The sequence below is a fragment of the Lynx canadensis genome, chromosome C1, assembly GCF_007474595.2.
Source record: "Lynx canadensis isolate LIC74 chromosome C1, mLynCan4.pri.v2, whole genome shotgun sequence".
Classification (NCBI taxonomy): domain Eukaryota; kingdom Metazoa; phylum Chordata; class Mammalia; order Carnivora; family Felidae; genus Lynx; species Lynx canadensis.
Window position 1 is genome coordinate 165311043 of NC_044310.1, and position 13427 is coordinate 165324469.

Consider the following 13427-nt stretch of genomic DNA (forward strand, 5'->3'; position numbering starts at 1 on the left):
TTTAGCAGTAAGACCAGATAGATGGTAAAGGCACCATTTTTTGGGGGTACAAATTAAATTTGGATATTACACACTTTGGCCACCGTGATTTCATCTCCAAATAGTCTTTAAATAAAAAGAAAATTTCCTTTTGACCTCCTTGGTTTGTTTTTTTCTTTTTTTCTTTTTTTTTTTTTCCAGATGAGAAAAAAAGTGGACCTTGTGCTAAAACACGATTACCTATTTAAAAACACTATTTTTGAAACTCTTGCCTTAGGAAATGGTCAATGCGTTATTTGGATTTAGAGTGTTAACAAAATCTTACAGAGTCAGAAATACTATTATTCAGTGGAAGCACGTTAAAGAAAGGCTGTGCAATAAACTATGTCGTGCCCAAGCCTCCCGCTATTTTTTACACCATGTTAATACTGATGCAAATTGACTAGGGTTTCAGTGCCTGGGAGTCTGGGCTCTGGGAATATTGTCCCCCCTGCCCCCCTCCCGCAGTTCCTCCTCTGCTGAGCCCTGCCATTAATCACCACTTGCCTGTCTCGAGATCTCCCATGGTTTGGTCACGGCTCCAAGGTCACAGGCTGTCATTAACATTGATCTGAAAAACAGAACCAAACAAAACAGCCTGAATAATCTTTTGTTGCATTCCGAAACAATCCCGTCCTGGATACATAAATAAATAAAATGGGACTAAGGCCAACTCACATGTCTTTCCCTCAACAAGGGAAGCACTGTTTACCGTCCCCATGTTTAGCATCTCCGTCTTGTGGCCACACTGCTTAGGAAGACAAAGCTCACACACACCCTCCGGTGCCCTTTTGTTATGTCTGCAGCAGATCAAGGAAGGCAAAGCACTACTTTCTCTGTACCTGAGCTAAGCAAGTTCTGCGTAAACTAATCTCTAATGGACGGATGGACAATGCTTTTTATTCTTAACTATCAGCAAGGGAATCAGTATATAATGCCACATACACAGCTGATAAATCTCTTTACCAACTTATCACTGATTGATGGGAATGGACGGAAACCTATAGCAGAAGGCAAGGCGCTTGCCACCATAGGAGCTCCTTCACTGTCACCTGCCTTACAGAGCTCAGATTTACTGGGAGAGCCACAGTGTTTCACTCCAGTTTATTACCTGGCTGCAGCCCTGTTTTGTCAGCATTATGAAGAAGAAACATATTCAGCTAAGCTTCCATTAATTTGAGCACATAAGAAAGCACAGGAACATCTGAACCAGATTTTTGGGGAACAGATTTCTACTGGGTTTAACTAGAATCCATCCAACCATGGATATAAGAACACAGGGAACAATTGAAATTGTGGATAACTCTCGTGCTTATAATTTGATGTGGTGGGAAGCGGGAAAAACAAGGCACACTCCTTGTCCAAAATTTGCTTTCTTTGTGCTAAAGCCAGCAGTATGTGATGAAAAGCAATGAAGGATTGGAATTGGGAGACCACATCTTGATTGGCTCCTTTTGGAAGAAAGGGGTGTTCTGTTAGAGGTCAGAGGGCTGTCCTGATGTCGGGTGTCAACATTTCATACTCGAATGCCTTGGAAACATGTCTGCTTCCCAGATGGCAGAGCACGCCTAGATGCTAGTGGGGTTTGTGTCACTTCCCGGGGCAACTCCTCCAGGGAACAGGGCAGAGTAGCCGGTAACAATAGGTCATTCAGAGCCACCAGGCACAATGGTGTCAGAACCCCCCTCCAGGAGTCAGGTAACATCTAATCCCAAGCATCCCTGTGTTAAGCACTATGCAGAACAACAAATCAGAGCATTCTTCATATTTGATCTTTTGTAACAAGCAGTCTAGTGTTTTCCTCCCTCTGTACAAAGTGCTTTACCAACTAACTACTAACTCAATGAATCTTCTGAACCCACTGGTAGGGGTCATTATTCCTATTTTTTAATGTGTTTTCTTATTTATCTAATATTTATTTATTTTGAGAGAGAGAAAGAGTGTGCAAGAGAGTGAGGCAGGGACGGGGAAGGGGCAGAGAGAGAGGGGAAAGAGAGAATCCCAAGCAGGCTCCACACTGTCAGCACAGACCTGATATGGGGCTCGAACCCACAAACTGTGAGATCATGACCTGAGCCCAAATCAAGAGTTGGATGCTTAACTGGCTGAGCCACCCAGGTGCCCCAAGTAGGGGCCATCATTCCTATTTCATGGAGAGGTAAATGATTAAAGATTAAGTAACTTTCCCAAAGTGAGTAAGTATTCAGGATTCTGTGATTATCAAAGAGATACCATGGGGCGCCTGGGTGGCTCAGTCGGTTGAGCTTCTGACTTTGGCTCAGGTCATGATCTTGCAGCTGGTGGGTTCAAGCCCCCTGTCGGGCTCTGTGCTGACAGCTCAGAGCCTGGAGCCTGCTTCGTATTCTGTGTCTCCCTCTCTCTCTGCCCCTCCCTTGCTCATGCTCTGTGTCTCTCTCTGTCAAAAATAAATAAACATTAAAAAAAATCAAAATAAATAATAATAATAATAAAAAGACACCAGACCCCCTCTTGTTACACCCTGATGCTTCTCACTTTACATTCTGCTGGTATCAGAGTGAGACAAGGCATTGGACTTTTCAGTCTCTCTCCAGAGTATCTGATACTTGCACCATTTTTTTATTCATACTTCTCTTCCATATGCCAAATTATTTCAACAATAATCTTGTGTTAATCATTATTTTCTCAATTTGTTTTCTAATTTTAAAACAATTAGCAGGGGCGCCTGGGTGGCTCAGTTGGTTAAGCGTCTGACTATTGATTTCAGCTCAGGTCATGATCTCATGGGTTGTGAGTTTGAGCCCCACGTCGGGCTCTGCACTGACAGTGTGGAGCTTGCTTGGGATTCTCTCTCTCCCTCTCTCTCTCTCTCTGCCTCTCCCCCACTCACGCTTTCTTTCTGAAAATAAATAAACTTTAAAAAAAGAAAAAAGAAGACAACGAATAAATTTTAATTTAAAAATATTCATATTCAGTAAAATAGTTCACATATGAACTGAGTTTCGCATTTACCAAACAAAAATCACACTTCGCCCTCTGTTTCACTATTTTAAATCTGAAACACAAATAAAAAGTCCAAATAGTCAACGTAAAATAACAGAAGTGAAGTAACTCCAGTTGTTTTTTATCCTTGCCATTACTGTGCTACCCTTGTCGGATATGCTGTTTAAAAGCAGGACTGTGAAACTCTGCAGGGTCAGAAACATGAACTATCTCCAGAGCAAGGGCAAAAGGCTCTGAAGCATCAGGAACTTGCACTAAGGTGTGGACTCCGTCCACCTGTGTCAGGGGCTGGTTAGATAATGGGGCACTTTTACACTTAGCTTACATGTACGAGATATGTACGACTATAGGTAAGTAATAATGTGCTAATTGGGAGCTTTCATAGCAATTATTCTGATACTCAGCAGTAGTCTCAGCAACTGTTTAGAACCTATGCCAACAAAAGATTTTTCTCAGGGAGAAGTAGCTTATCATTGACATTGTTTAGACTGCAGGCACATGGTGGTGATAAAAAGCAGGCCAACTTTTAGTTGGTTTTATTACTATTTTGAAATTCTCTAAGACAGTGTTCCCCTAGAGCCCCCCGGCCCTTTCTGCACACAGAGCCTAACCGTGAAATGGGGTGGGGGTGGGGAGGCAAAGATGGGGGCCAGTGGAGAGCTCCTGGAGCACCTGTTCCACATACTGAGCTTCCAAATAAGATTTTTCTTACATTTGGGATTCCCAACCAAAAAAAGTTTGAAAACCTCTGCAGGATAACACCCAGGTGGAGATGTGGAATGGGCACTGGCATTTTAGGAGTTGTGCTCAAAAGAGAGGCCAGGCTCGAGACATGGGGTGGGAGTCATTTGAGCAGAGATGGTACTTAAAGCCACAAGCATGCATGCTGAGGAAAGTAAAAACAGGTCCTTGGAGGTCCTTACATTTTAGGGGGACAGGGGAGGAGGAGGGGCTGAAGAAGAACAAAGAGGAGAAGCAGGAGTCAGAAGAAAGCAGAAAATCTGGAAGAGCTTGGCTTTGCAGAATCCAAGGCAGGAGAGAGATTTAAGAAAGGAAAGGCCAGGGCAATTAGGGGTGTGACGAGATCAAGGAAGAGAACAAAGACCCTACGATTTGATCCTTGGGAGGTGACTGGTGACTTTCAAAAGGCGCAAAAATCACATTTCATAGACCCAATTCCTCAGTAGAAGAATGGCTAACTACTCTGTGGTAAATCCATACTTTGGAGAACTATGCAACAGTAAAAGATAATGACATTTGGACATGGAAGAAATTCCAAGGCATATAGTTGAGCGAACAAGCAAGTTCAGACTGAGATATAAATATATAACTTACGTTAAAACAAACAAATCCACACTACACAGTATTTTTCCTTAGAATATACACATATATAAATGCTTTGGAAATGTTGGAAAGGATACAACAAATTGTGTAGCTATATGTCAGTATGGGACATGGGAGTGAAGCCCAGGGGGGGTCTGGGGGCCTGTCATATTTTGTTACAGAAAAATATATCCCTGTAATTACTTGTGGAACTAAAAATTATTTAAAAAGAAAAACACTGCCTTCTGAGAAGTTAGGAGGAGTGTGAATCAAGTGTGCAATTGAAGGGAAGAAGGGGGCATTGATTGGACTTTGAGAAGAAGGCAGATTTCAGGGACAAATTTTTTTTCCCCCTGAGGAGTTAGAAGAATATCTTTAGGCCTAGAATGATCATGACGGAAAAACAGATTCTGAAAATGCAAGCAATTAAATGCAATGTAAATGAGTATAATCGATATAGCAAGTTCGGGGGGGGGGGCAGGCAGGAGGAGGCAGAGGGAACAGAGTTAGGACACAAGGGAAGAGCTAGTTTAGGACACAAGGAAGGGTCCCCCTCCTTCTCTGTACAGGAAGAAGAAAAAGGTCTGTAAAGATAGCAGAAAGAAATATCACTGTGGGAGGGGAGAAGGCCTCTGGAAAGTATGAAGAGTGGTCCTGGGTAGAGGGAGGGGCAGGCAGCCCTGTGTTCTGAAGCTGGAGGGGGCTGGGGGCAGGGCTTGCATGGCAGGTATGGGGCAGCCACAATAGGGGTGGTGCTCTGGGTGATTCTAGCAGTGTGGAGCAGATACAGCGAGCCCACAGTCCTGGCCTCACGAAATTTTCCAGAAATACCAGCTTGGCACAGGAATAAGACAGCAGAAGTCTCGGGGTGAGTGAGGTAGGGACAGTGGAGAGACAGGATATGAGAAAAAGAGTAGTGCCTAGCTGTCTGGATGGCTACAGTCAGGGGGTTCAAATGTGCCACGTAAGGACAGTGGTTTGCTGCTGTCTTTTCTAAACAATTAGGAAGAAGTCCAGTGAAAAGTGTAGAACAGACTCCTTATTTCTGCCACCAACATGGTTCCAACTGGTTTTCTGTGTATAACATCTGTTGTCTCTAAAGAAAAACAAAAGTTCATTCGCCATTTTGTTTTTGGTAATGATGTTTTCTAAGGTTCAAAAATCCTCTCTCTCCTCAACTGACATACTCTGCTTCCCCAGGAAAAACAGGAAGTCACAGCTTGCTGAAACTGAATCAATTTGAACACCATTTTCTAATTCTGAAGGCAAATTTATGGCGAGGGGGCAAAAATATAATGAATTAGAAGATGGAAAGACACCCTACCTTTTCTCTAATTATTCAACTACTCTCTGAATGTTTTGAATGTAAGCTAAGATTTGTTACTTCAAAAATCACTGTGTGCCCTTAGCACTGTCAGAAAAGCATGACTAAATCTTCAGATAATGAAAAAACACATAAACAAGAGCTGCTTCTTACCGAAATATATCACGATGGTTTTTGATGTTCCAATCATATTCTCCTTTACCGACAAGTTCAAAGAATTCAGTTCTCCTCCTGCACAAAATCAAATGAAGGAAGAAAGAAAAAAATCTGGAATGAAATTTCTCCGTCTGCGGGGTGACATAAACACATTTATGGGAAAATATAAGATCACCTGAACCAAGTAACTTAATATTTGAAATCATGAGGCTAAAGCACTATCAAAATAAATCACTTTTTAAAAAATGTTGAGGCTTCAAGAAAAAGCCACAATCATTTCTGAATGCATTTACAACACAGGAAATCATTGAGCCATAAAACAGAAAACAATGTGGCCCGGCATTTAGGATTACTTGCTGTGAAGTCCTTGTGACACTTACCCGAAGTCAGAGGAGGGAGGCAAGGACAAACAAAAAGCAGGAACAATTTTGGAATACCCTTTTATCATTCAACATGGAACTGAGCTGTATGAGGATCTCAGATAAGATAAACTCCCTGGTAGTAAATTCAGGGCAAATACTTTTTTTCTAGGGTAGAAAATAACTATTTCAGCATTTCAGTGCTTAAATACATAGTCTGTGGAGTCAGAAATACCTGTGTTTAAACAGTGGCTCAGTTACCTACTTGCTGTGCAAATTGGTAAGTTACTTAAACCCTCTGAGCCTCAATTTCCAAATCTCTAACATGGGAATCATATTTGTTAACTCACAGGGTTATTGTGAGGGTTAAATGCAAAGCAGTTAGCATAGTGTCTGCACGTGCTAAGTCTGGATGCACACACACACACACACACACACACACACATATGGATACACATTTGGAGTTATATAGATACAGAAAAGACAAGGACAGGATATTCTCAAGTTGTGAAAATAAGGGTGATTTATTTTTATTTTCACAACTTTCCTTTAATCTAGTTTTAGAACTTTTCTTTTTTATAGTGAAAAAGGAAAAAAAGGAAGACATTAACATTTTGATTCCTTAAGAATAATTTCCCAAGGTTTCACCTTCTTGGCACTTTCTCCTGAAATACTGTCTAAAAGATCCTGACACACAGCTTCCCAGAGTCCATCCCATGTGGAGGTACTCCACATAAAGGGATTCCCTGGCCAACTGGGTTGGAGAAATGCTGCCTATAATCTACTTCCCTTGGAGATTCACCACCCAGAGCTTTTGAAGCCTCTGAGAAATACTGACAGAAAATCCTGTCGGGGCACCCCAGCCGACTGTTGGCTCAGTTGATTAAGCATCAGACTTCGGCTCAGGTCATGATCTCACCGTTTGTGAGTTTGAGCCCTGCATCAGGCTCTGTGCTGGTAGCTCAGAGCCTGGAGCCTGCTTCAGATTCTGTGTCTCCCTCTTTCTCTGCCTCTCTTCCATTCGCTCTCTCTCTCTCTTTCGAAATTAAAAATAAACATTAAAAAATAATAATAATAAAAGAAAATCCTGTTTAAGCTTCCTTGACCACAGAATTCTATCGTACTGACGTTTCAAGAAGTACACTTTGGAAAATACAACCATTTCTTTCATGGTAGAAATCAGAGTAGGATCTTAGACATTTAGCACTGACCCATTATATTCTGGGGACAAAGAACATAATGCTGGATGCAGTTGGTTCCTTGTTTCTGATGTGGGGTGCCTATCACCAGCTGCCCAACCGTATAGACTTCTTGTCATCTGGTCAGACTTAACTACTCAATTTACCCGAAAGGAGGCAGGTCAGGAAGACAAACATGTGGCTCTCTTATTTGAGACACAAAGACAGGTCTTCGATTTACCCCTTCAAGTGGATACAGGTCAGGGCCACACCACAGTGTAGGATAATCTCCACAACAACCTCATAGCAATGGTCAGAGATGGCATTGCACAGTGATATGGAAGGGCCCGGCCACTCCCCTCCCCTTTGGGTGTTCAGTGTGTGTCTATCTTTTCTTTGTATAACTTCACCATCTTCTTCATTTGCCTGCTCCCTTCTCTATGGCCACAGTCATGCCACAGTCTGTTCAGTGACAGACTATACACTGGAAGAGAAAGGGAGGTGGTAGAATGCAAAGAACCCAGGTCTGGACTCACACTGACCTGGGTCTAATGCTGACTGTCACTTACTAGCTGTGTGGCCCAGGGCAAGTGATTCCACATTGCTGAGCCTCAGTTTCCAGCTTTGTGGTGAGAATTTGAGATGAAGTGTGTTAAGCATTTGACTCTAGTAGATACCCAATACCTGACGGCTGTGGTTAATATGTAAATAATATTAATAGTATTACTGACAATAATAAAATACAATGGACTAATCGTACTACGTGAAACTGAAGAGGTCAGTTAGTTCTCTTTTCTCACTGAATGAAGACTAGTCTTCCTTTGAATTATTGTGGAGCAGAAAGTTTGGTTCAGCCACTATTTCTTGAACACCTGCTCTGTGCCAACTCTTAAGGCTTTAGAGACACAAGACATAGATGGAATCTTTAGACATCTCTGAATTCAGCAGGGGCAATCAACAAATAAATAGGAACTTCCCTTCTAATGTGATACCAATACTACTAATGATGCTGGGACTAGAGTGAGGTAAGAGAGGCACTCACTTTGGGCGCAAAATTTAAGTGGGTGCCCAAAAGCTCAGTTATCAAGCTAAACAATATTTTAATACAATATTTAAAACAACATAAATGCAGGAAAAATCCAAGATGAATAAAGTATTAGGATTTTAAATTTTTTAACATTTATTTATTATTGAGATACAGAGAGAGACAGAGCATGAGCAGGGAAGAGGCCGAGAGATGAGGAGACACAGAATCCGAAGCAGGCTCCAGGCTCTGAGCTGTCAGCACAGAGCCCAACGCAGGGCTCGAACTCACAAACCGCGAAATCATGACCTGAGCTGAAGTCGGACACTTAACGACGGAACCACCCAGGCACCCCTAAAGTATTAGGATTTTAAATAGGCTCTGACACTGCATGTGCATGACCTGCTCCCACTCCTGGTCCCCCCCCACCCCCACCCCCACAGCGTGAGGTTAACATTTATTGGGCCCTTACTACTATGGTCACTTACTACCCACATGACTGACCTCAAGTAGGTTACTTAGCTTCTCTGGGTTTCAATTTTCTTATTAGTAGGAGGAATAGTAACGGGATCTGTCTTGTAGGGTTGGTATAAGGATTAGATAAAATGATTTATGTAAAACACTTAGCAGAGAGCCTGGCACATAGTAGATACCCAATAAGGATTAGCTAGTTATTAAGCTCGAAAGGGTTGAGTTAACTGGTCCAAGGTTGCACAACTGGTGAGTGGCACTGCTGGGATACAAAAGCAATCTGTTGAAATATCAGTTTCCCTGAGTGACAAGGGTGTCCTGGGGCACAGAGGAAGGCACTGAGCTTTTCTTGGAGGGTTGTGGAAAATCATGAAAGTCTTTCTGAAAGAGCTTGCCTATCATCATCCTTGTTGTCATGTGTACCTGATGTCACTTCAATCCGCTGAGTTATTCTAAGAAATCACTAGAAGGCAGACTCTGTGAGGACAAGGGCCTGGCCTCTTTTCTTCACTCCTGGATCCCCGGTGTCTACAACAATGCCCGATGTGTAGGAGTAAGTAGCTCAATAAATATTTGTTGAAGTGATGAATGAATGAAAATGATTCCCTCAGAAACCTATTCATTTTATAAAATAACTCTCCAGCCACTGGTTTCACCTCGATTCTAATGGTATAGGACTATTCACAGTTGCCATTTGGAGAGATTGAGATAAGAGAGCAACATAAAATCGATCCAAGGAAAGCTCTGTTAGATTCTTGAGGACTAGATTCCTACCAGACCAAGAGGCCAACAAAACACGTTGTGGGAAATTTAAGAACATCATTCCAATCTGATGTCTGACCCTCCTGCCACTGATACTGTTTTATCTGCTGAGAGTATGCTCAGTATATGATACATAACATCTCTGATGCAAAATGGAGACATATTACCTAGGCGGCTAACTCAATGCAGAAAAGAATTTTTTTAAAATGCAAATCTGTGACAGAGCAACTGAACAAAACTGTAAGGGTAAATTTCCCAGCTATGGAAACCATAATAGCCAGAGTTGCTGGTGTGAAAGCCTTAAATCAACTGAACCCAAAATAGGTTATAGGCTTCACATCACATTATAACAAAATTAGATTCCATTGCATCAGGACAAAAGGGATTATCCACGATCCCTGGGGGATGGTGGGTAGAGGAGAGGTGGGAAGAATCTGTAGGGCAAGGAAAAATGTGGCATACTAATTTTATTTTTCCTCCACTGCCTAAAGTATGGCTATTTCTTGATTATTTATTCTGGCCTCCCAAGGTTTGACTATGACCTCAGAAGGTAATAGGACTTTCTGCACACCATAGTTTTGTTAAGTTTAGTCACTGGTGGAACCATGTATATCATACATCTGGTAATATGTTTGGTTACACAAATAGTCATATGCTTTAAAGTTGAAAACAAAATACATTTAGAAAATTTTTAAGTTTCTGAAAATTAACTAGTTTGAAAGATCAGGAGATCGGTTAAATCATTTTCCTAAGGCTGCAAAAAGGATTTTGAAGTAATGATATGCAAAGATGACATGACAAGTTTATTATTCATGCTTAAAATGTTTTAAGAGGTATGAAAATTTCACACCAGAGATAGAAAATGTATCCACCTCTCCACCATCCGGCCCCAAAATAAAGATTTCCCCGTCCCGTCGAGGCCCCTGAGCATCTCTGTACTCTTGCTTTTGCCTCCCTCCCTCCCGCCACAAGATGGCTATTTTCTAAATTTTGTATGAATCATCTTCACATACATCCTTATAATTTTACTAGGTAAACTATCCAAAGTATTGCTCTGTGTATTTTAAAACTGTATAAATGGTATCATTGTGGTCTATGTATTCTTCAGCAACTTGCTTTTCTTGATCAATGTTTGTGACATTCACCCATGTTGTTATGTAGAGTTTTAGGCCATTCCTTTTTAATCCTATGTGGTTATTCCATGTATTATTAAGCCACTATTTATTTATGTACTTCCTGATGATGAAGGTTTAGATTGTTTCCTTTTTTTTTTTTTTTTTTTGCTATTACATAGTCCATATACTGCTGCTATGAACATCCTTATACATGTCTCCTTGTGAATTTGTGTGCATTTTCTCTCTCTCTCTGCCTCTCTCTATGTGTGTGCACACACACACAAGCATGCATATATACACTTGCTGGGTCATAGAGTGACTTTGTTTTCTATATGTGAGTTTTCACTATAATTATAGACTATTAGAGGTACACAGGTACCTTTGAGAAACATGTGCTGTTTCTCTCATGTTTTACGTGAGCAAACTATAAGGTGAAGTAAGGTGATTTTTCCAGGGTCCCATGGCAGTTATGGGCAGGTCTAGGTAGATTCTAGGCCTCCCAGTTCTGGCCTCTGAGATCATCTTTGTAAACTGGGTGACGCATGAGCCCTGCGGACCAGATAGTCTTGCATGCTGAGACAGCCCTCATGAGATGTAATGGCCTTGCAGCCTGCTGTGCCAAGGAAGTGCCAAATACCAAGCACCAAGCCAGGCACCAGACAGAGATCCTTCCATCATCAACAAGGGGATGCTCCACAGAAAAGCTGCAAATGGCCCAGGCCAAGTTGGTGGTTCACACTCCAGGTGGGGTGTATTTTTGACCTTCTCCTTAGCGATGATCATTACAAAGCAACAATGTGAAATCCACTGACTGTGCTTTTGAGAAATGAATTTGCCCACACAGCTGCTCCTTTCAGCATCTATATGTGTGTGAGTATATAGATTATACAGACTCAGCAGCATGAGCATATGTGAAACTGTTAGAAATATGAGCACTTTTAAAAACATAGGACTCCTAAAACGAACATTTGAAAATCTACGAAGTTATATAATACTCCCTGGATCCAGACTCTTCTGTCATGAGGAGCGATATCATTAACTTCTCAAGCAGATCATTGGGAACCTTGGTTTTCAAGGACAATGGCAAATACCTCAGCTAGTGAAAGGCAACTTACTGGAAAATCTCATTTATAATCAGATATGTTTTTATTAGGCTTTTATCCTGCTCTCCTGACATATGCTCCACTTAGAAAAATAGCGGTCTTTAAAAAAGCATCATTTGAACAGAACTGCTAAAATTACCCTCAAAAATAATTCTAAAGATCGGTTACCGGTCACCCATCACTACACTGAAAATCTTTCCGGTTTGTAATTTATCTGCAAGACACCTTTTATTTATAAAGGGAGAAATCACCATTTCTGTGTATATGCTAATCAAATAACTTTGGGGTAAGTTTATATATCTGTACATGTATATATGTACACATATTCTTCATCTATCTATTCATCTCACTCTTCTGAATCTACTAAAAGTGCATGAAAGTTAGGAAGGTTTTACTCCCAAAATGGCAAATCGTCATTGTGATCTTCTGTAATTCCAGCCCCAGAATTATCAGGCAGGGGTGGCAAGAGTGTGGGGGCCTGGTGGGGGGGGGTGCAGGGGGGAAGAGATTTGTTCCTTCAGTGTTCTTTAAAAACTTTTTTTAATGTTTATTTATTTTTGAGACACAGAGCATGAGCGAGGAAAGGACAGAGACAGACAGAGACACAGAATCTGAAACAGGCTCCAGGCTCTGAGCTCTCAGCACAGAGCCCAATGTGGGGCTCGAAATCGTGAACTGGGAGATCATGACCTGAGCTGATGTTGGTCGCTGAACTGACTGAGCCACCCAGGCACCCCTCCTTCAGTGTTCTTAATATTCACTCAACAGGCAAATCATATGTCTACAGTTGATTGCTAAATGTAAACTCTGGAGAGATTTCTGGAATTTGGGCGTTAAAGCACCAGAGAGGAATAGAAAATTAATATTCAGATGTTAACTCTAGTAATTATGACTGATGGACAAAAGCCATATATTCAATTTTGAAGCTGCATTGTCTCCCGGCTTTAGACTAGCACTGATAACACACATGCCAGCTAAGAACCTGAATGAAATTGTTTGTCTGATGCTGTGCTTCTGTTGCCATGAATAAAACTGGCAAAATGCAGGAAATAGACTAGAATGACTGAATGTTGAGAAGTGCAGAAGATGAGATAACATAGGTCCTAACAGTCGGTTGAGTCCAAGCAGAATTGCCAGGCCACGAGGTGGTTTAGGTGTTGCTGGATGGCACCCTCCCTAGTTGCTCCTGTATTCCTTTGGCTATAGCACTCCTCACGCTGCAGCATTACTGTTTTTCTCTCTTTCTTATGGGCGCAGAGCCCCTGGGGTAAGAATTCTGAGGTGCATCCCCAGAAACCAGAACAGTGCCAGGAGAAGTACATAAAGAAGGCAACAATACGTGCTAGTAGATGAATTTCTCATGTTTTATTTAGTTGCAATATCTGTGGATGGGGACACGGGGATGAACCTATGTAAAAGTGTTTCAAAATGCATCAAGAGATGCCAAAGTATTTCTTTCATCAACCTGCTGTGGTGCCTGTTCTAACAGTAGAATAATTTCAGTGGGTCAGTTCACTAGGCTCTGTTCAAGTGTAAGAATAGGTTAAGCCTTATAAGTCATTACACATTACTGTGCGTTCATTTACCTTTTTTCTTTCCAACATGGTGGCTA

The 13427-nt window shown here is 41.6% G+C and overlaps 1 protein-coding gene across 2 annotated transcripts in view; it reads right to left on the reverse strand.

Annotated features, from left to right (window-relative positions):
* Window positions 1-13427, reverse strand: part of PDE11A (phosphodiesterase 11A) — a 412306-nt gene that overhangs the window by 42817 nt on the left and 356062 nt on the right. For both annotated transcript variants that reach the window (XM_030325285.1, XM_030325284.1), the window contains exons 16-17: window positions 5801-5878; window positions 526-589 (exon numbers count right to left, since the gene is read on the reverse strand). In XM_030325285.1, the coding sequence (XP_030181145.1) occupies window positions 526-589; window positions 5801-5878 (142 nt within the window). The remainder of the gene's footprint in view (window positions 1-525; window positions 590-5800; window positions 5879-13427) is intronic.